The sequence below is a fragment of the Glandiceps talaboti genome, chromosome 6 (genome assembly GCF_964340395.1).
Source record: "Glandiceps talaboti chromosome 6, keGlaTala1.1, whole genome shotgun sequence".
Classification (NCBI taxonomy): Eukaryota; Metazoa; Hemichordata; class Enteropneusta; family Spengelidae; genus Glandiceps; species Glandiceps talaboti.
This window is the reverse complement of record NC_135554.1, coordinates 18,362,069-18,383,539: the sequence shown is the minus strand read 5'-3', so window position 1 is coordinate 18,383,539 and position 21,471 is coordinate 18,362,069. Positions and strand designations below refer to the sequence as shown.

Sequence of the window (21,471 nt, the reverse complement as noted above, 5' to 3'; positions counted from 1 at the left end):
TGACATGTTTATCATTTATATATAATTTAATTATTTTTCAATAAAACTTTAACATGTAAATAAAAAATCCGAATATTTTATAGATATTGGGAATAAACCAAAGTACTGTGCGTGAATAATGTTTTGTTCAGTGTCTACTGTACCGTTCATGTGACAACACAGCTGAGATCATATCACCACACTCATGACATGTGATGGATGTTGAGCGATCACATTGACGGACAATACTTTTTTTGGACTTTAGAACATCACTTCTCTTAAAATCAAGACGTAGTTGTTTCAGTATTCAGTTAGTATTCACGAATATACGGTAATCAGATGATCAAATGAATGCGAGGGGGTATTCAAATCGCCGGCAAGCTCACTCAACCGGGCCCGACGACGATGTATGCCAGGGTACGGGTATTGATGACTGTGGCGAACGTGAAGGTACGTTGTCTTGCGTGTGTTTTTTTCCGATTGCTTACTTTCGTCCACTCAAACAATTTAGATAATGATATGATGTGAATGGAGTGGGTCCGGTTTACTTCTTACGGTATGTGTGAAACTGTAGTCATTGTTACATATGTATGTATTCTTAATTACCGTACCACTCCGACTCAGTGATACATTCCGTGCAAACACAATTTAAGACCGGTATATTTCATTTCACAAGAAAACAATACTACACGCTGAAAAGAATTTTATGTTGATCTGAACTCCCGATACCCGATCAAAGTTTATAAAACGTTGAGAACAACACTATCGGATCTCAGTACTCGTACATCTGTGATCGGATAGTGTAGCAGTGATACACGCGTAAGAGGGGAGTGTTTCAAAACAGTCAGGTTTGATAACTTTCTCCAGGATCCAAATACATAGTGGTGTGGAAATGTAATTATGTTATGATATCGTGTACTCTCCCTAATACATCCATCGTTATAGCGTTGTGAATTTGGATAGGTACACAGACAGTAATGTAGTAAAATGTCGGAAAAGGCAGGAGATAAAGGATTGTGATTAAAGTTCCAACGACCATCATTATGTTATTGTTTTCTTCCGCGTTTGGATCGACGCCAGCTATTGTTTTTAAACGTCTCGCCCATTCGCACCACCTCCGCATGTATACAATGGGGGAATATAGCACGTGACATTGTTTCACCAGAGTGATGCCATGTCACTTTCTTCACAGAAAGGGGCGTGCTCTCTTGTGAGAATGTTTTACAAGTAAAAAGTTTAAAAGCTATTTGCATTACATGTACTTCTTTTTCACACTTTTATATTTCAATTAATGAGTCAATCACCAGACAGTTTATCTGCTAATCTGTTAATATTACAATTGTCTCACCTAATAGTACAGGTAAAAACGGTAAATTCATTCATGTTTATTACATGTACTGGTCATTGAGGTTGTACTAGCACATACTGGGCATGTCTCAGACTGCCGTGTAGGTCCTGCTCAGACTGCAACATTAAATTGATTAATTCATTTTATGGGACATTTTGCCTTATATCACTGATGAAATATTGTTTGGTCCTGCAAAAGATTATCACCTTTTGGAGTACCGAATATCACTTCTTAATTATTGACATTAATATGCAAATTATTTATGTATACATTATAAGTCATTTACTGAACATAATTATTTTTTTAGAATTTATTCATTTCATTTTTTAAATATGTATTATGTTGAGCATAGTTCTTCCCAGCCAGATGGACGATGGATAAGAATTTATTTGGTACTTTGGAATGTAAATTTATTAAAATTAAGTGACTCCAAATTTAAGTGCAGAGGCATAAATTCCAAATAAATTGTTCAGATATTTAAGACATCAGTACATGAATATTATATCAAATGTAATGTTATAACAAACATTCATTTGTGTGTAAATTAAATACTAACAACCATGATTAATACTGTTAAAGCAAGGCCATCCTTGTAAACAGTTGTAATGAGGAAGGCTTCAATAGAAATATAGTACATAGATTGTAAGAGAGAGATATACAACCTGATATGCCTGTACATTGTATAACATCAGGATAAATTTAGAACTTCCCCTTTGCAAAATCATATCACACTTCCGATGCTGGGAACATTGTATTCTTGTTAAATGCATTTTTCGTCATCCAATTTCTGTCTATGTATTATTATTGTTGTTGTTGTTGTTGTTGTTGTTGTTGTTGTTGTCGTATAACTATACATCATAGTCAGTATTGTAATCGAAAGTACATTTAGTACAATATTTTTCTTTATTCAGCCAAGGAAAATACTCGTGACCTAAGGGGCCCTTGTCACTACAAGTCGCTAGACAACAAGTAGTGACAACCCTTGGGTCACAAGTATTTTCTGGTTGAATGAAGAAAAATATTCAACAATAATATAATTATACCATTGCCAGTAATATCAAAAGAAATCTGGGAAAGTAACACTGGTAGAAGTCATCATGTTTGTACATGTGCCTCGCAGAAGGTTAAGATATGCAAATTACAAGACAGGCCAGTATTAAAAGGTAACATATACATCCCTACACACAGTTAAATTAAAACTGAATATGGGAAACGGGCATTTCACTACAGTGCTGCTGTTCTATGGAACAATCTACCCCTATCCATAAGATCAGTGCCGAACCCATCAATATGTAAAAGACATCTTTAAGAATGTAGTCTGGTAATGTAATTGGATATCTTTTAATGTACACTGTGCATTTTGTAACTTTTTGTCCTAATTTGTCTCTTTTTTTGTTTATTTTCTCTGTGTACATGTACGTAATCTTGCAACAGGTTCCATTAGGAGAACACTGCTAATGTTCTGAAATTGTGTCTGTATATTTAAGATTAATAAATAAATAAATAAATTACAAGGTTATCCCTTTAATTTGTTATTGAAAAGACATCATTAACACAATTTAAGTGTTTCTTGTAATTTTGTGTTGTTCTCAATTCATATGTAAAACAGGCAGTTGAATTTCCTTGTTCTTGATGACCTTGTATTGATTATCTCTTTACAATTGTTCATATCACATGACATACAATTTGCAAGGTTTTCCATATCACAGGATGTTAGTTGATGGGGGCAGGTTGTGAAATTATCACGCCGTAGCAGTTGTCATTCAGCTCATCTTACATCTCAGTCATTACATACCTGTTTGGACAAATGCACCACTGTGACACTGACAGTAATATACATGTACAGAGCTACTATTTGGGAAGTTGTAGGTTCAAATCCCAGATATAGAATTCTGTAATGGAGTGTCTTAACCTTGGATGAGTGTTATACAGAGACATTTTGTAGTATTATAATACTGCTCACCTGAGTTCCAATCATTCACTTGATAGCCAGGAACAATTTATTTGGATGGGATTTTGTTGGGAGTGTGTAACAGGTTGCCCGTCCTGGTAGTATCAAAGACTATTGACTCACAGTCATAGAGAAGATGCAGTCGGTCTCAAAAGGTAAACATGACCTTGTCTTACTGTGGAAGACCATGTCAGTCCCTCAGAAGTGAAACATGACACTATACGGTCTTGTTCCACTGTACCTAAGTGAGTTCCTGTCATTGTAGGGTACATGTACGTATGTACATTGTAGTATGTACATTAAAATTTCCAATCAACTGATCTCACTCAGCTTTCTAATTCACGTTCTCATTGTTCTCTGTAAGAATTAGATGACATAAACAATTGTACAAACTATGGAAGTACATGTATGGGTCGGCGGAACACCAGTAGGGAAGATTCCATGCTTTCCGGGGCTTCAATCAATTCCCAGACATCAGTGGAAGACAGGATGAGGAGAAAGTTGAAGTTTTACTTCATGAACCCTTGTGAAAAGTATAGAGCAAAAGGCAGAAAACCATGGAAACTGGCTCTACAGTTGTTCAAGATTCTAATGGTTACTTTACAGGTTTGTACAATAGAAATGAAAGTTTCTCAAGTGAATTACCAGTGGCAAAAGACATTATTTCTTGTAATGACAGCTATGTCACATGGACATCAAAAATTCAAACTCAGACAATTTTCAAAGCTGTCAGCAGATTTTGGCAATACAAAGTGTAATTTAAATCCTTCACAAGTACATCACCCATTGATATGGGCAATGAATGACAGTGTTTATGAATGAAAGTGTGTGGTGGTGGTGGTGGTGGTGGTGGTGGTGGTGGTGGTGGTGGTTGATGTGGGGGGGGGGGGATTTGCAAGAGCAAGAAAATATCGTTTAATCAAGTAAAATGCATGAAATCATCAAATTGCTCATGTTGTTAGCTTTCAATTTCTATACATTGTACACAGGTTGAAACCTTACAAGTTTCAGCCTTGTCCTTTCTCATACATTGTATATTCAAACATGTAATTACTGGTCAAAGTATTTTGTGTGCGTGCGTGCGTGTGTGTGCCCACCCCATATGTATCTATATAAATCATACTTCCTTCTACTCACAGCTGGTTCTGTTTGGTAAGCACCAATTCTCCGTCATCACATTTCAACAACAGAATCTAGAAACCTTTGAACACTTACTCCTAAAATCCTGGGATTCCACCATGGATGATGTCTTTTATCCTACTAGTGCAGGTTCCTATGCAGTCTATGAAGTTGATGATTTTTATTCCTATCTCAATTTCACTTTTAAACGGGTAAGACATTTTACTGACTGTCTTGCAACACTTTTCTTGTATTTTCATATTGAGTGAATTACATATCGAAGAATTTGTTCAAATTTATTTCTGTACTTGTATTGATTACTTAAATTTCTGCACTTGTATAATTACTGCTATCAACTTACGTATGATTTTGGGAGATAAAATGGCACCTTGGTAGCTTATTAAACTTTGAAAATTTCAGTGTTACTTGCAGATTAATTCTTTTGTATGCTGTCATTTTACCAACTACAAAACAGTCACCATTTCCAACAGCAACTTTTTACTTCTTTCGTGAAGAAAGGAAAATGTCGAACTAATAATAGTTGCTATGTGTCTTTTTGTAACCTCAATTGTTCATTGTACATAGGTGCAAATAGTTTAACAATTTTAGTTTGTGGTTACCAGTTTTAGACCAAAAAATTCACAGTACATGTATTTCCTGGTAGGGAAAACAGCAAAGTTCTACAATATTTTTAATACAGTGGATATTTTTCAAAGCTTAGTCACTGAAAACACAAGTAACACTACCAATCTACCATGAGTTGTGTAACCAAACTTGTACAGGGTCTTTCAAGATTTCACTAATCAAGCATATACAATCCAACTATGGTGTCATAACCAAAAGTTGAAACCTGCAAATAATGTTTCACCTGTTAAATCCAACTACTTTTGACAAAGTCTCTGTTTGCTTGTTTTACCACTGGCCAGGTGTATGAACTATAAACAAATTTATCACGTAAACACCATGTATGTCATCAAACTTTTACATGTATATATAATGTGATTTTCTCTTATCAATAATGTCTTCTCAGTATGCAACCATAGAAGAAACGTCAATTGGTACCTATCGCTATAGTTACAACGAAAACAACCAAACTTACAGCAAAATATACCTACCACCCTTGAAAGTTTGTCTGACACAATATTCAACACTGCAATTTGAACAGAATTATACATTCAATACTGAAACTAAAGAAGGTTAGTACATGAAAATAAACCACCATTTTTAAAAATATGGAAGCTTACTTCTGGTTCGTTTGATGTTATAAAAGAAATGTAAAGGTCCACCATCTTGTTTTCATGATATTGAGTTAATTTGGTGGCCATATTGGATTCTAAAATGATTTGATTCTGCTCTTATTGTTGTATTTCCCAGAATTTCACTTCATTGTATATACAAAACCTGTGATGTATATTGTGATTTGGTGAAACCATTCAAGTGTCCATATGGATGAGATTTGGGTATTTATTTTGGATTTTTAATTTATTAAACAATTTTATCATGGCTTCCGACTTGAAAAATAAACATATACCAAGTCCTTGTTTGTAACTCAATAAATGGCAAAATACTGATAAGTGTGTAAAATGTTTGTTATTGTACATACAATAATAAACTTTTTTTTACAACTTTTTTAGATCTTTGCAATGTATTGAGTTACAAACACAGACTTGGTCTATGCTGTTTCACATTGATTTTTCAAGTAGGATACCATGGTAACATTGTTTTATAAATTAAAAATCTAAAATAAATACCCCAAATCCTCATCCATATGGCCACTGTAATGTCTGAAATCATAGAAATTACAATGATCAATATTTATTATTATGATATAACCATTATGTCATAATAACATAACCACGATGATTCACCGTAGATATTATCAAGTACAAGAATTATTTTCATAATACTCGCTATCCTGTGGCAATATGCAAGTATCATACCGAACTGACACTCAGTGATGTGCAAACTATACTAGACATTGCATACTGCTATTCTAACTTTTAGTAACCTGTTGCTTCCTGTGTATCTCATATTTCAGATTGTGCTAATTTCATAGTGCGGAGAGATATCAGTGATGCCAATCTCAATAAATCTATTAATGAATTCCTACCAGCAAACAACCTCACAATTACATGGAGAAGGTAGGTTCTATTCTTAAATATCCAACTGACTTTGCTACTCACCAAGCTGTATATTTGATTTACTGGATACAAGAAATGTTCATGTACCAGAGCACGTACACCTTGGCTTGTGTACCAGACATTGCATAAGCAATATTTGTGGTTTACATGTAATTTATAACCAGGAAACAAGTACATCAGTACCTGTACCTACACCATGTATTATGAATTATCAGAATAATACTAAGCATTTACATCCTAGGACATTACATTGTGTATGTAACTGTTTCCATTTTGTGATTTAGGAAATACAGGGTGTTATTTACAACATGTTCTTTTATTAGAGCAAATCCCAAAGATATATGCTTGTTTACTAAGAAGAAATACATTGTGTGTTCTGAATATAAAATATTATGTGATGTTATGGGATTTGAAATACATGATCATGTAGAAATGATATGTATGGTCTTTACAGAATGTGTTAATAACTGGAATGGAAAATAAACCATCAATGTATTCTTACACTTAAAGATACACATTTTCTGTTGGTAGAATTTGCCTAGGATATAAATTTCACTGGAAATCATAATTCTTAAAATTTCTCCAGTCTTTGCAATATGGAAGCTTACTTCTGGTTCGTTTGATGTTATAAAAGAAATTTAAAGGTCCACCATCTTGTTTTCATGATATTGAGTTAATTTGGTGGCCATATTGGATTCTAAAATGACTTATTTTGATATCAATTTGATCTCTGTTTAAAAAGTTTGTGACCCCTCATTTTTCTTCTTCTTGATTTAACTTCGAACAGGTGTGAGTTTTCTTGAACAAAGTAACAGTATAAGTTTAAACATTTTTTTTTCCAACACCCATTTCACTCTAAATTCGTAGCAACAGTTTTAGTACAGTGAAAATTACAGATTTTCAAACACTATTCCCCCATATATATGTACATCTGTATACAATTATTATTTTGTTTCTTACTCTACAGGCTGATATCCCTGTCTTTGTCATTCACATTGAAAGCATTTCATATAGCCAACCCACCAGAGATCTACTTGTTTGATCTCAGGGTAAGTATTTACCATCTTTATTTTTAAAAAAAATGACTTTACATAAGATCACATCAGTCTTGTCATACTAATACTTACATTGACCTGAAAATCAATTATATCGTTATATATTGTTTCCCTTTTTTTCATCGTTCAGCCTAGGATAATACATGTACTCATGACCTATGGGGACCATTTCACTACTCGTCTAGTGACTTGTAGTGACAACCCTTAGGTCACGAGTATTTTACGGCTGAATAAAGAAAAATATTGGGGAATAATGTAAAAATACCATTGCCAGTAATATAAAAAAAAACAAATTTGGGAAAGTATCGCCAATTTTGAGCATTGACTCATATTTTGAGCACAGCATAGCCAATAACGTAGACATGCGTTGTTGTGACATAGATGCGCTTTGTAGTGATGTAGAATGACCAGAGTATATATTCCATATTTTATTGTTAAACCTGGCTCGTGCAAAGTATAATGTGTATTATCTGTATCATGGTTTCAAATAATAAAATATCATACATTTATGTATCTATTGTAATTGATTTGATCAAATTAGCAGATGCTCAGAACAGAAGCAACTTGACTAGTTTTGCACCATCCTTGAGCTTTTTTGAGAAGTTTGAATTAAATATTGGTTTTATCAAATACATCCTTGTTGACTCGGGCTGCGTGTTATTGTTTCTGTCGTGTCAGTGTCTCTGCATCTGGCTTTGTGAATGGATATTGGAAATCATATACTGACTTTGAGTTTTCTTTTTCTTTTCTTTTTGTAGATTTTATTTGATAATAAGGATCACTCAGGAAAGGTATTAATAAGTTTGGATTCTGACAGTAGGTTAGATGGTGCCAGCCAAGGAAAGTTTCTTTCAGAGAATGGTAAGATTTAATGATCATTTGCCAGTTCACTACTTCAAATTCTTTGGCCAAGAACTGCTGTGTTAATTGTGTTTCTGTTATTGTTAGTCTTGAGTCGAAATATGTCTATCTTTGTGTAAAAAACATAATGTCCGATGAGTGAAACTCCAAGCCTACATCATTTTAGCTATGATAGTAAATTCAGTGCGATATAAACCCAGAATTGAAACTTAGCCTTTTTGTCATGTGTTAAATACTTGAGTACCATACTGATATAATACAATATAGTTTAGAGGATGTTTTTGTTCTACAATCATTCATAAAATGTGCTTTGATATAACACAGAGTGCAGCTGGTATGATTGTTTATGAACTTTGCACTCTTTGTAACTTTAATCTTTCTAAATTACTAGTGTATCAATTCACAGTCATTTGATTAGATTGTAGATTACCAACACAGAATAAACAGTTAAATGGTCAGTTTCATTTCGTTTCGTTTATTCGAACAAAACAAAACCCCGGGGAGTTGTTAATTGTACAAACCATATGATAAGTAGTAATAGACACCACACCGGTCCCTGGGAGATTCTTTTCCAGTCTTATATCTTGAAATATTTTGAGCTTTGTAAAAGGAAAATTTCAAACTTTAAGATTTGTTTTCCAGTTTGTTGGCTTAGGCATTCACCCGACTGTTAACAATCATTCACTCAGGTTACTGTTTCACACAAGAGAATGCACTTGTGATTAAAAAAATTTAGAGTGAAAAAAGCCTGGTGATTTGAGCAAGTCTAAGGTATAGTAGTCTGTGTCTGTGTTTACCAACTGTCTGATAAAGATATTTACATGAGGCAGCCTGTTCTAGAATTAGTATTGTTATATGATGATTAGATAACAAAACATTGACAAAGATAGAAAAGAAGATATTAAACTTCATGCTCAAATTTTAATCTTTATTTTTAGTAAAAGTGATATTTAAAGAAAATAGATGAAATTCTTTAAAAAAAATTATGTGTACTTGACTCTTTGGTTATTGATCAGAGTATTAATAAATAATATATATATATTAGTTATTAATACTCTGATCAAAATGTGTGTGTGTATATATATATCTACCTACCTACCTACCTACCCACCCACCTACCTACCTACCTGCCTGCCTACCTGCCTACCTACCTACCTACCTACCTGCCTTCCTACCTACCTACCTACCTACCTGCCTGCCTACCTACCTGCCTACCTACCTACTTACCTACCTACCTACCTACCTGCCTTCCTACCTACCTACCTACCTACCTACCTACCTGCCTGCCTACCTACCTGCCTGCCTACCTACCTGCCTGCCTACCTACCTACCTAACTACCTACCTACCTACCTACCTACCTGCCTGCCTACCTACGATTTATGTTTCTACCCTAACTGTTGTATTTGATTTGATCCACAGATGCCCAACTACAGTGGATATTACTGATTTTATTTGATGTTATCATAATATTGACCTGTTTAGTATCAGCTGTATTATGTATCAGATCACTGGCCAAGGCACGCTTACTCAGAAATGTGAGTAACATTGACTAATATACACGTATTCTCTTAATCAAATCATTTTTACATTGAATTTACTATCTCTGTCTTTCAATTGAAAGAAATTCATACACAGTTTACTAACACTTCAATGTGCCATGCTGGGTATCAGCTAACGTGTGTTGATTCATGCTTTGAGCAAATGATTTTAAAAATGAAAATAATATATTCCATATTTTCAGGCTGAAGTATTTGAATTGAGACAAACTTGTATACCATATTCACATTGTACATGTGCACAACCTATTATAGTGATACCACATGTAAGCCAAGTTGTACATGTTTGAACATAGAATACAGGATATATAATGTACTTTCTGTTTTTCTCTAATTGACAATAACATGAATCTACTTAAAAATGAAAATTCATACAACATTGGTTCTACAGGGCTAGAAATATGAGTCAAAATGTTCAAATCTCAAAAAAATCCTGGTTTTTGTTTGTTTGGTTTTTTTTTTGATAAATTAAGCTTGTGCATAATATAATTATACTTCTCTAGCATCTTTATTTGCTGCATAAATTTTGTACAATTTAGACAAGTTTTGTGTTAATGTTTGATTTTCAGCTGACTGTAAGGTTCTTCAAGAATTACTATAATAAAGATTTAGGAAGTCATGATAGATGGAAGTTTGTCAATTGTTGGTATGTAACTATTATTATCAGTGACATACTGGTTATCTTGGGATCTGTCTTCAAACTCCAGCTGGAAAACAAGGTGAGTAACATGCTGAAATAGGAAGTGATGGGTGAATGTAAAGGGGTATGAGATGTGGCAATATTGGAGGGGAGACAGGGGGAATGACTGTCATGTATTTCTGTGTTGGGAGAACACTGTTCTGGAGTAGCAGCTCTTTAATCTTTGCATTTGTTATCAAGAACAAAGTTCAGTTCAACTACAGTGACTGTTTAGTGTACCTGGTACATATGGAGTCCAGACCATTATAGCGAGTTTTTTGGACCACTATAGGGAGTTTGTTAGATAAACAAAGTTCAGTCCAACTATGGTGAATACATACTGATAAGTAGGAAGGCCAAAACTTGAGGAAATGAGTACAAGTTCAATATAAAGAACAAGATCTTCATTTCCAGTGTAATTTATTCATGTAGACATCTCTTTACTTTATGACAAATCTTACACCAATAGCAAAACTTTCTTTCGTTGTATTAAAACTATGTTATAGTAAAGAGAAAGAGAGTACGGAGTCTATGGCGTAACAAAATTTTCATATAAATATGTACTAACTTCAACCATTAGATCAGTTTTTTGTCATCCATAAATTAAAATCCCTCCTGTGTCGATTTTTGTTGGGATGTAATTGTTGATTAAAATCCAATGTGTGTTGATTTTTGTTGGGATATCATGGTAAATAAATCCCTCCTGTGTGATTTTTGTTGGTATACCATCATGGTAATTAAAATGCTACCCATATCTTGTTTCTGTTGGGATACCAATGTCCATGGTGAAGTCATCACAGCTGGGGAGTCTGGACATAAACTATTATCTTGCACTTGCATAAGTGTTGAGGCATTGTCATCCAATGTTCATATTGGTATATAATACTCTTATCAGATGTCCATAAACAGAGGTTTTCATTGGTCAAAAAAAATAGCTTGTGTCTCCAGGTCATTGTTTAATTTGCATATTGGAATAGCCATGGTGTTCATATGCGACATTTTCAACTATATCAAACAATAGTTCAATGCTGACAATGTCAGCAGTGATTTCCATCGAGAACTACATGTATACATCTGTATAGTATAGTGTGTACTGTGTTTACCACTGTGTTGTTTTCTCAACATCAACAACCTTACATCTGTATAGTGTGTACTGTGTTTACCACTCTGTTGTTTTTCCCAAATCAAGCATTAAGTTTTTGTATCATTTCTCATTGTGATTAATAAAAAAAACATCCTCAGATATCTGAATAATGTGCTACTTATCTACATACCCTAGTGTACATATAAACCCAATATAGAAGCTGTGACGTGTTCTCTACCAAACGTAAAGGTAGAGTATAGTGACCATTTTCCAATTTTTATTTTTATGTCTACCATGTAACTCATGGATCAAACTGCTAATCATAATGATAACATGTTGTCTATATGTATAAGCTGATTAAAATCTGATGTAGTGTACATGGCACAATTTCTTTTTGGCTGTTACGTTTACTCTCGTTACATACATCTGATACAATACCATAGGTTTTCAGGAGCCACACGAGAGCGCTGAGTGAATTCACTCAATGAATGAATGAGAACACGTAATGCACCAAAAGATATGAGTACAGTACTTCAGTGAGCTTTGTTTGAAAAGAGCTCGAGCACAGAGTGCAGACAACAAGTTTATCGATGTTTCGTGGTTCTATTTCTTTCAATTTCGAAGTTGAGTTTTATATTGTAAGACGGATTCTGGTTGGTTGCTCATAAATATGAAATTAGGTTCGAGATAACATGGTATTGTGTCAGATGTACGTAATGAGTGTTCACAAAAGAATAAACAACAGTAAAGGTAACAGCCAAAAAGAAATCACACTACACTACATCAGATTTTAATCAGATTGCCTATATGTATTGATGTCGTGAAATGTTGCAGCATTGCACGGTTTCATTCAAAAGTAATAAACAGATCAATGTTTAATTAAAGTATAGGGGTAATTCTCATAACATGGTCAGATTACCACCATAAACACATTAATATAATGTATTATCTACATATCAGTCTCTGTGTTGTAAACTTTCCAATATCAAAATAACCCCACAATGGTTTTTTTTACAAAATAAGTATTTAAATCATTTCATTATTGAAAATTAAAGCTGCACCTGCTGTAAGCAAGTATTATTTTGTTGATGAGACAACCAACATTGTATTCACTGAAAATTGTTAAGATAACAATGATTAGAAATTGTATATATCAATTAGAGGTTGATTTTATCCATATGCAGTAAAGTAACAAGTTGAAATTGTGATTTCACTGGGGGTGCTGTTTTTAGGGTGTGGACCCAAAATCAATTTGATTGGATTACTTATATCATATTAGGTGTACGTCTACACACATACATTTACCCACCCACAGGTGATTTAATACAGTTCAGGGTGTATGATATTACAAGCCTGTCTTAACCCTTACGGAAATGGTCTATAGTATTCTTATAGGATTCCTATAGGACTGATCGTTCCTATAGGACTGTCCTAAAAGATTCCTTTAGGACTATCCTAATTCCTATAGGAATTGTAAAGTATTCCTTTAAGAAAGGGGCCAAAATCCTATAAGATCTTATAGGACTAATCTTTTAGGAATGCTTTCGGTAATATCCAACAAATCAGTTTCAACCCTTACGGAAATGGTATATAAGAATACTATAGACCATTTCCGTAAGGGAAGAAACATCCCAGTTGCAGCTTGTGCAGCTTTAAAATGACATTATAGTATTCTATCAGATTACCATATTATAAACTTACATGCCATGGTATACATATTCATTAACAGTATCAAAGTCAAGCAGTTTGTAATGAACATATTAAGGTAAATTGTGAACATTTATATACAATAATTCAGTTGTTAGTGATCATATGTGTTACATTTATCGTTCCATGATGTTTGTATAAATTAATGTATACTATGTGTTACGTGTATAACGATTGTTACAAGACAGCTATGCGGGTTTCAAGTTAAAGTTGTGTGATTTTGAATTTCTTTCTCTCTCAAATCATCATGGTTCTTTGGTATGAACTCACTCTGTCATTATATAGACCTACACCTCTATATATCATGTGTGAAAATAAAAAATGAGTCATTGACCAAAGGTTGTTCACTCCTCTTTCCCACACATACGTCAATCAAACACACACACACACACACACACACACACACACACACACACACACACACACACACACACACACACACACACACACAGTGTCACACATCCATAAAGTAAATGCACAGACACTTACACAAATATCAAACATTTAAACACTCTCCCCACCCATATACCCAGAGTACATGTACCGATGCAGACATACAGATACAGACATCCACACATCCATAGAGCACTTGCACAGACAAACTCACTCACACACACACAGCGTACACATACACTCCCAGCCCAACCATGATACATTGTACAGCCATAGAGTACATGCACACAGACAGATACACACACACACACACACGCACACGCACACACACACACACACACACACACACACACACACACACACACACACACACACACACAGGTCATTGATTTTCCTATGCAATAATGACTAAACCGTTTCTACTAAAACTACATTAATTGTTTGCTCTTTCTTTCATTTTGTGAGTGAAATGAAATGTCAGTGTATAATTTGATGTGTCCACAGCTAATAAATAATACATCATATTATTGTGTTTATTGACAAACTATTTTTCATTTAACAGGCTGATCATGGTATACAATAACAAATGGTAAACTTGATGACTGACACGAATGCAAATCCTGACGTGGTACTAACTGTGTTTTATTTGTGTATCATTGTAGGTAGCAGACAACTATGACTTATGTAGCATAACATTGGGTACAGGTTCACTACTTGTATGGTTTGGTATTCTCCATTACCTGGGATTCTTCCCCAAGTACAACGTAAGTTTGTCTTCTACGAACCACTGAATAAGTGATATAAACCTGGAGTGTTTTGTTTACCTTAAATGTATTTCAAATCAGCCATTTCCTATATTAGTTAAATTACATTGTAAAATATATTTATTAATAGTAGATCATATAAATATTACAGTACCAAAATAATTCAAACACATTTTGAAATTGAGACCCTCAAAAATCTCAACTACAGTCACTTAAAAATGATATGTAAATTAAAGTAGATGAAAATATGAGAATGAATGTTCTTGGAAAGTTTGGAATCCACTTCTAAGAGTAGAAATGTTCATTCGATGAAAAAAGGCAATAACAGGTGATAAGGAAAATACTGTATCTATGTATATGGATATTTTAAGCTTGATGTATTTGATACTCAAACTTGTCTATATATTTAGGTGAATGTACAACAACAAAATAAAACCAATGTGAAGTAACACTGTCATCTACACCCAGTACCAGTTACTGTCTTGTCACGAGTGACAGTTTGAAAATTACACAGGACGTTATGAAGTAGCTATTTATGTCAGCTTGTCATTTCTGTGTACTTTGTGTTGAGTTTTATTGGATTAGGGTTTCAACTACATGGAATCAATACTGATACACCCACTTTGCTTTCCAAGTCAACATTGTGCTGTCTTCATAATGAAAACAACAGTTTGACACCTTTCTTGTACAAGTGTTAGAAATGTGTCCCATGATCCAGGTGTGTTAAGAGAAAATTGACAAAGAACATTAGATTTCAAAATATAGGATGATGTGCAGATGTCTAATATAAGTATTGATCTGTAGCTCTAATCCCCATCGCTTTTATAAACCTCAATGTACAGTCATAGAAAGAGAGTCACATGAACTATGAACATCACAAGAAAATTGACAGTAAATGTTAGATAACAAAGCATGTTGTCATGTGACCTGTAGGTGTGTTGTTGTTTTCTACCTCCCTATTCTTTCTACTCCAATGTACATGTACAAGCGTAAGAACAGAATTACACTATCCATGTATGTCAAGAAAAGTTGACACTTAGATGTTGTTTCCCAATATTTGTCTTTGTTCAGTCAAGGAAAATATGAGTGACCTAAGGGGCTTTGTCACTACGAGTGGCTAGATGAGTAGTGACAAAACGAGAAAGAATAATCCTCCTATCCCATTTTCATGGCTTCACAGATACAACAGCATTTAAGCTACACTACAATATTTTTTAGGCATTTTATACGTAACTTACAAAATTTCTTAACAGATTCTGATTGCAACAATGAAAGTTGCGTCACCTAATGTTCTACGGTTTATGGTATGTGTTATGGTGCTCTTTATGGGATATGCTTTCTGTGGATGGATTGTACTCGGTCCATATCATCCAAAGGTAAGGCTGTTATTTATAGTCTATTTGAAAGCAATGAATCAGATGTAATTTTAAAATTTGTATATGAAGCCACCCTACCCATATTGGTAGGTAGAACATCATAGCTACACATCTGTATTTTTAAGCTAGGGAGTTAGGATTCTGATTAGGGTTTCTAATAGGCTAGGAACAGGATAGACTCCCTAGCATTACCCTGATTTGTATCAGCTGCAGTGAGTGGACACTGTTCTACTCATGTCCCAGTATATACGTATGTCATTGCCACAAAAATGAAATACATTGTACACACTTACAAAATGTTGAAATTTTATGATAGTGGAGCTGTGGAACAGTGTTCATTACCAATACAGATAACACGCATATTTCTTCTTTTTTATCTCTCCAGTTCAAAGATCTGAATGTGGCAGCAGAGTGTATGTTTTCATTGGTCAATGGCGATGACATGTTTGCTACATTTGCTGAGATGTCTGCCAAAAGTCAAACTGTCTGGATCTACAGTCGTATATTCCTCTACACCTTTATTAGTTTATTTATTTACGTCGTACTTAGTTTGTTTATTTCTGTTATCATGGATACCTATGAGACCATCAAGGTAGGTGCACCGAATTGCTGTACTTGTGTTGAAAACAAAAGACTTTTGTAGGTGTGTATGTTGAGGGTGTGTGGTTGGATTACTTTGTATGATGTGATATATGATATGATATGATATGATATGATATGCTTAGTGTTGATTTAAGGTATGAAAATTGTTCAAAAATGGTTTTATGTTCAAAGACAGGTGCACTTGGTTTGAATAGCTTTTGTAATGCAACATTTTTAATATGTATTGAGATAGAATAAAACCAATAATTGAAACATACATTATGCTACAACGGTGAAACCTCTAGGATAAACTTTTTCCAAATATACATTTATCATTATTGAAATAGAATATTTTATGCTGGTTTATACATGTAATTTTCAGGAATATCAAAGGCATGGTGGACCAAGGAGTGATATAGAGCAGTTTGTATCAGAATGTGCAGATGCTCCAGAGTCAGGGTTCTATAGACTAGATGATGATAAGAATTGGTGGATGTGCTGCTGTCCAAAGTATGTATATATATACAGAGTGTGTGTGTGTGTGTGTGTGTGTGTGTGTGTGTGTGTGTGTGTGTGTGTGTGTGTGTGTGTCTGTGTGTCTGTGTGTCTGTGTGTCTGTGTGTCTGTGTCTGGGTATGTATTTGTGTGTGTATGTGTCACACTGCCTCTCGATCTCTTACTCTCTCACACACACACACACACACACACACACACACACACACACACACAAGAAGGTTATGTATGTATATTTGTGTGTATGTATTCAGTACAGATGTGCAAATGGATGGGTGCAATATAACACACGCATAAAATTTACATTTGTGTTGTCTTGTAATATGATAAATATAATATTGTTTCTTCAGTTCAAATATTCAAATAAACTTCATCCTATCTGTTTCAAATAACAAATATTAACATATATTAACATATATTAACATATATTAACATACATGTCTTCTATTTTCTGATTCCAGGAGCTCACTATATGGTGAATATGAACCATTAATTGACTGATGTCAATGCAGGGTATGCATGCAAGTCATCATACGAAAAGAGGCCTTGATGTACTTGAAGCTTATCAAGAACATATATGCAGCACCTCGACACAAGCCCTTAAACACCTCAATATATATATATTACATTATGCAGTGTACTTCATCCTGTAGACAAATGTGTCACATATGTTTATGCAGGTGATAGTAAAAAATGAAAAAAAAAGAAAAGTTGGTGCCATTCAATAGTAATAAAAAAGATTTTATCATTTACATATAGTTTGCTTGTTAAATTAGCATGAATTAATTCTATTGTGAATTCTACAATGCAGCATGCCCAAATGAATTAAAAGTTACATTCAGTATTCTTATTTAAAGGCATGTCGTCTGTTTAGTACAAAGACATAATCTTTTCCTTGTCTGTGATTAGTACAGAGACACAGAATGCCTAGATAAGCATTAATATTCCATTGTGAGGCTGATTATAACTATATAATGCCCAAAACTTTGACAGAGGTATGTGGCATATAAATGTACTTTGTTCCAAGTCATGGATGGGAATAAGATGTCCTGTAATGATTTTTTGTTTCTAGGCTATTTTACATAGAGATTTTTAAATATACAGACTATTTGACTGTGAGGTTATCTATACAACTATGCAGTTATTGGTTTGTCCATAGAGGGCGATGTTTGTTTATTTTCACGGGTAATCAAAGATTCTTTTTCTTATACAAGTATAGAAATTCTTGGCCAGACTGAAGAACACTGGGTTCAAAATGTATTATTGTGTTGTATTCATTGTATAAGCCAAACATAATGTAACATTAGATTGAGGGTTGTTTGAAGTGTGTGCTACACATCTGTTAATAAAATGATTGTAATAGGCTTCATAGAATGCAGAAATCCAATGAAATTGAAAGCTTAACATCCATGTAGTTTTCACAAGGTGTGCCAAATTGTCTATCTGTGATGACACTTTTTAAGCCATTATGTACATAACACCCTCTATGACTACATTTCCATTGTTTCTTTCCAAACTGCCATATATCAAGTATTTTATTATTTCAGTAAATGAAGACGTATATTCATGAACCAAGTGAGCTTCATTTCATGTAGCGTGATTGTACAATATAGATTTCATGTCCAACATTTCAATGCAAAGAAAACTCATTTTTGAACTTTGAAACAAGATGCACTTTTGGGAGTTATTCTGGTGTTATAATATTTCCTGTCTAGTGTGCTCTGTGATATTACTCTTTGATAATAATAAGTGGTGTTTGTAAATCAACTGAGATTCAGGACTTCTTTAATATGAACTATATTCATAATTGATAATTTTGGTGTAACTGAAAAGGGCTGATTAGTGACTTCCATTTTTTGAGGACCATGAATTTTTGTTTGAAGATTTCAATGAATTTCATAACAATGCATAAAACATTATGTAAAAACTATGATTGTAATTGTTAGATTAGATATAATTTTGTAAAGACAGGATTCAAGTTATCATGTTATGAATTTTCATTTACAAGAATTACAAACTACACTGTACTACTTTTTTATTTTATATGTAACTCGGTTGTAGTGGAGGGAAAATACATTAGATTTTTTCTAATATTGCAGAGAGTTCAAGCATTCTCTCAGTGAAAAATACTGCATACAAGTATATCCAAAGCTATGGTATTGGGTGATGGGAAATATAATTGAAAAACATTCACTTGGTTGACCGATACATCATTATAGTGGAGTGAGTTGCACTCTCTAATTTCAACTACTAATCAGGGTTCACCCCTAGCTACTTTAGAGCAGTGGTTTCCGCTATATTACTCGGGGTTCTACCTCAGCCAGTACATTGATAAGCAGAGTTTTTCCCTACCCATTGTAAAGTAGTAGGCTCCACCCTATGATTTCACCTACTAATCAGGGTTCTACCCTGTATAATTCTATAACAGTGTGTTCCATCCTATGATTTCACCTACTAATCAGGGTTCTACCCTGTGTAATTCTAGATTAGTTGGTTCCATTGTATGATTTCACCTACTAATCAGGGTTCTACCCTGTGTAATTCTAGAGTAGTTGGTTTCAAAATTTCACCTACTAATCAGGGTTCTACCCTGTGTAATTGTAGAGTAGTGGGTTCCACCCTATGATTTCACCTGCTAATCAGGGTTCTACCCAGACTCTCCCTGTGTAATTCTCGAGTAGTTGGTTCCGCCCTATGATTTCACCTACTAATCAGGGTTCTACCCATGTCATTCTAGAATACACTGTAGTGGGTTCCACTCTGGTTATTATAAATGAAGAGGAACACAACATAGCAATGCATTCTATCTTTTAGTGAATTCCCAGGACTCTTCCATCACAATTTTTGAAGCACATAAAATGTTGCATGTTAAACCAAGTATTGTATACATGCGTTTCCAAAACTAAAGTGACTTCCATGTATGTATGTTATTATATAAAAGCAACTTTGCCTGATTTATCATTTATGCAAATTTTATTATGTAATAACAAAAAAAAACACATCTCTGTATGCTAAATAACTGCACCCAGCTCTAAAGAGAAAAAAAGGAATAATCTAACAGAAGGGTTAGCCTAGTTTCTTATATGTGTTATGATTACTATGATCAACTCCACCGTATAGTCAAACTGGTTATTCTAGCGCAAGATTCTGTACTTACCCCCCATAATAGTTTAATGGTATTGGAACATTGATATAAACGTCAAAACAGTTGTACTAATTGAATATTAATGAGTAATTGTCAATCTGATTAAAATCCGATGTAGATGTCGGCTAATCGTTCATTGCTATTTTACCTTCGTTATTTTGCCTGAATTGACCTTCTTGCGATCAGGCTAAAAAATGTAAACATGTACTAAGAAGGTCAATTCAGGCAAAATAATGAAGGTAAAATAGCAATGAACGATTAGCCGACATCTACATCGGATTTTAATCAGATTGGAGTAATAGTCTGATTGAAGTGACCAATTACAACTGCCTGTCAGTTTGTGATGGATTACCACTAGCATGCGCTGCCCCAGTAGACAGTTTACTCAGTTTTTCGGTGAAATTTGTCAGTTTGACTCTACATGTACATGGAGAGGATATAGTGATTGTAGAAAAGTGCCAATAGGACTAGACTATCAGGAGGTTCATTTATTTATCAATGAACTTATATAGCCACTCTTACTCCCTACCAAAGAGTACGGTAATATTTATGCTATTTCAAAGTACAGACAGTTACGTGTCAATTTTGGTAATGGAAGCTTTTTGCTATATGTGTATATTTTGTTTTAATTGGAATGTTCACAGCCTTGTCTGTGCATGAATGATTTAAATAGATTGCGTTTAGTCATCTTTCTGGTGACTGTCAGATGGACATAACTGTGAATTTTATATCTATTAAGAATTATAGATGTCAAGATTATTTTATTTTGATCCATGGAGTGTTATAGAATATTAAAACAGAAAATAAAAAGATTTTAACTCGTAAGTGTTGTATGTGTTTCAGTGTATTATAGTCCACCCACAAGCATATTATAAACATGGTAACTTTGGTAACTACATCATGATGTCCTTGCCTACAAAATTAAAGAGAATTCAAAGAACTTGAACCTGTGCCTGATTTCGTTTTAACTACATTACTCATCATGCATAGATAGCCATGAAAACTCATTTTCACTGATCCTGCTAAGTGTTTAGTTTTCTGATCTTGCCATCTTACTGTCTACTCATGTATAGTTTTGACAAATGTAATAATATTCTAAGAGAGAAAAAAATGGTAAGCATGTGTTCACAACCCACAAAAAAAAGTCACATGAAGTTATCATGGACAGATTCATTTTCAACAAGTTTATTGAGCAAAATTAAATGACTAACAGTTTG

The 21,471-nt window shown here is 34.0% G+C and overlaps 1 protein-coding gene across 2 annotated transcripts; it reads left to right on the top strand.

Moving 5' to 3' along the window:
* Positions 1-183: 183 nt before the first annotated feature.
* Positions 184-21,047, top strand: LOC144436174 (mucolipin-3-like). 2 transcript variants are annotated; one of them, XM_078124883.1, is made up of 14 exons: positions 184-429; positions 3,649-3,884; positions 4,418-4,609; positions 5,428-5,593; positions 6,436-6,538; positions 7,506-7,587; positions 8,352-8,454; positions 9,875-9,990; positions 10,581-10,730; positions 14,537-14,638; positions 15,892-16,014; positions 16,400-16,606; positions 16,979-17,106; positions 17,571-21,047. In XM_078124883.1, the coding sequence occupies exons 1-14, from the start codon at positions 327-329 to the stop codon at positions 17,608-17,610; spliced, it is 1,851 nt and encodes a 616-aa protein (XP_077981009.1). In that variant the 5' UTR covers positions 184-326; the 3' UTR covers positions 17,611-21,047. The 2 variants fall into 2 exon arrangements, with proteins under 2 accessions (XP_077981009.1, XP_077981010.1); XM_078124884.1 differs by lacking the exon at positions 184-429 and adding an exon at positions 3,421-3,433 and having other exon boundaries at positions 3,643-3,884.
* Positions 21,048-21,471: the final 424 nt, after the last annotated feature.

Bases quoted from the DNA above. Each gene is read 5' to 3' on its own strand.
- LOC144436174 (XM_078124883.1), top strand. From the start codon at position 327: ATGAATGCGAGGGGGTATTCAAATCGCCGGCAAGCTCACTCAACCGGG. The intron at 14,639-15,891 runs GTAAGTTTGTCT...ATTTCTTAACAG, and splicing joins GATTCTTCCCCAAGTACAAC to ATTCTGATTGCAACAATGAA. The intron at 17,107-17,570 runs GTATGTATATAT...TTCTGATTCCAG, and splicing joins TGGATGTGCTGCTGTCCAAA to GAGCTCACTATATGGTGAAT.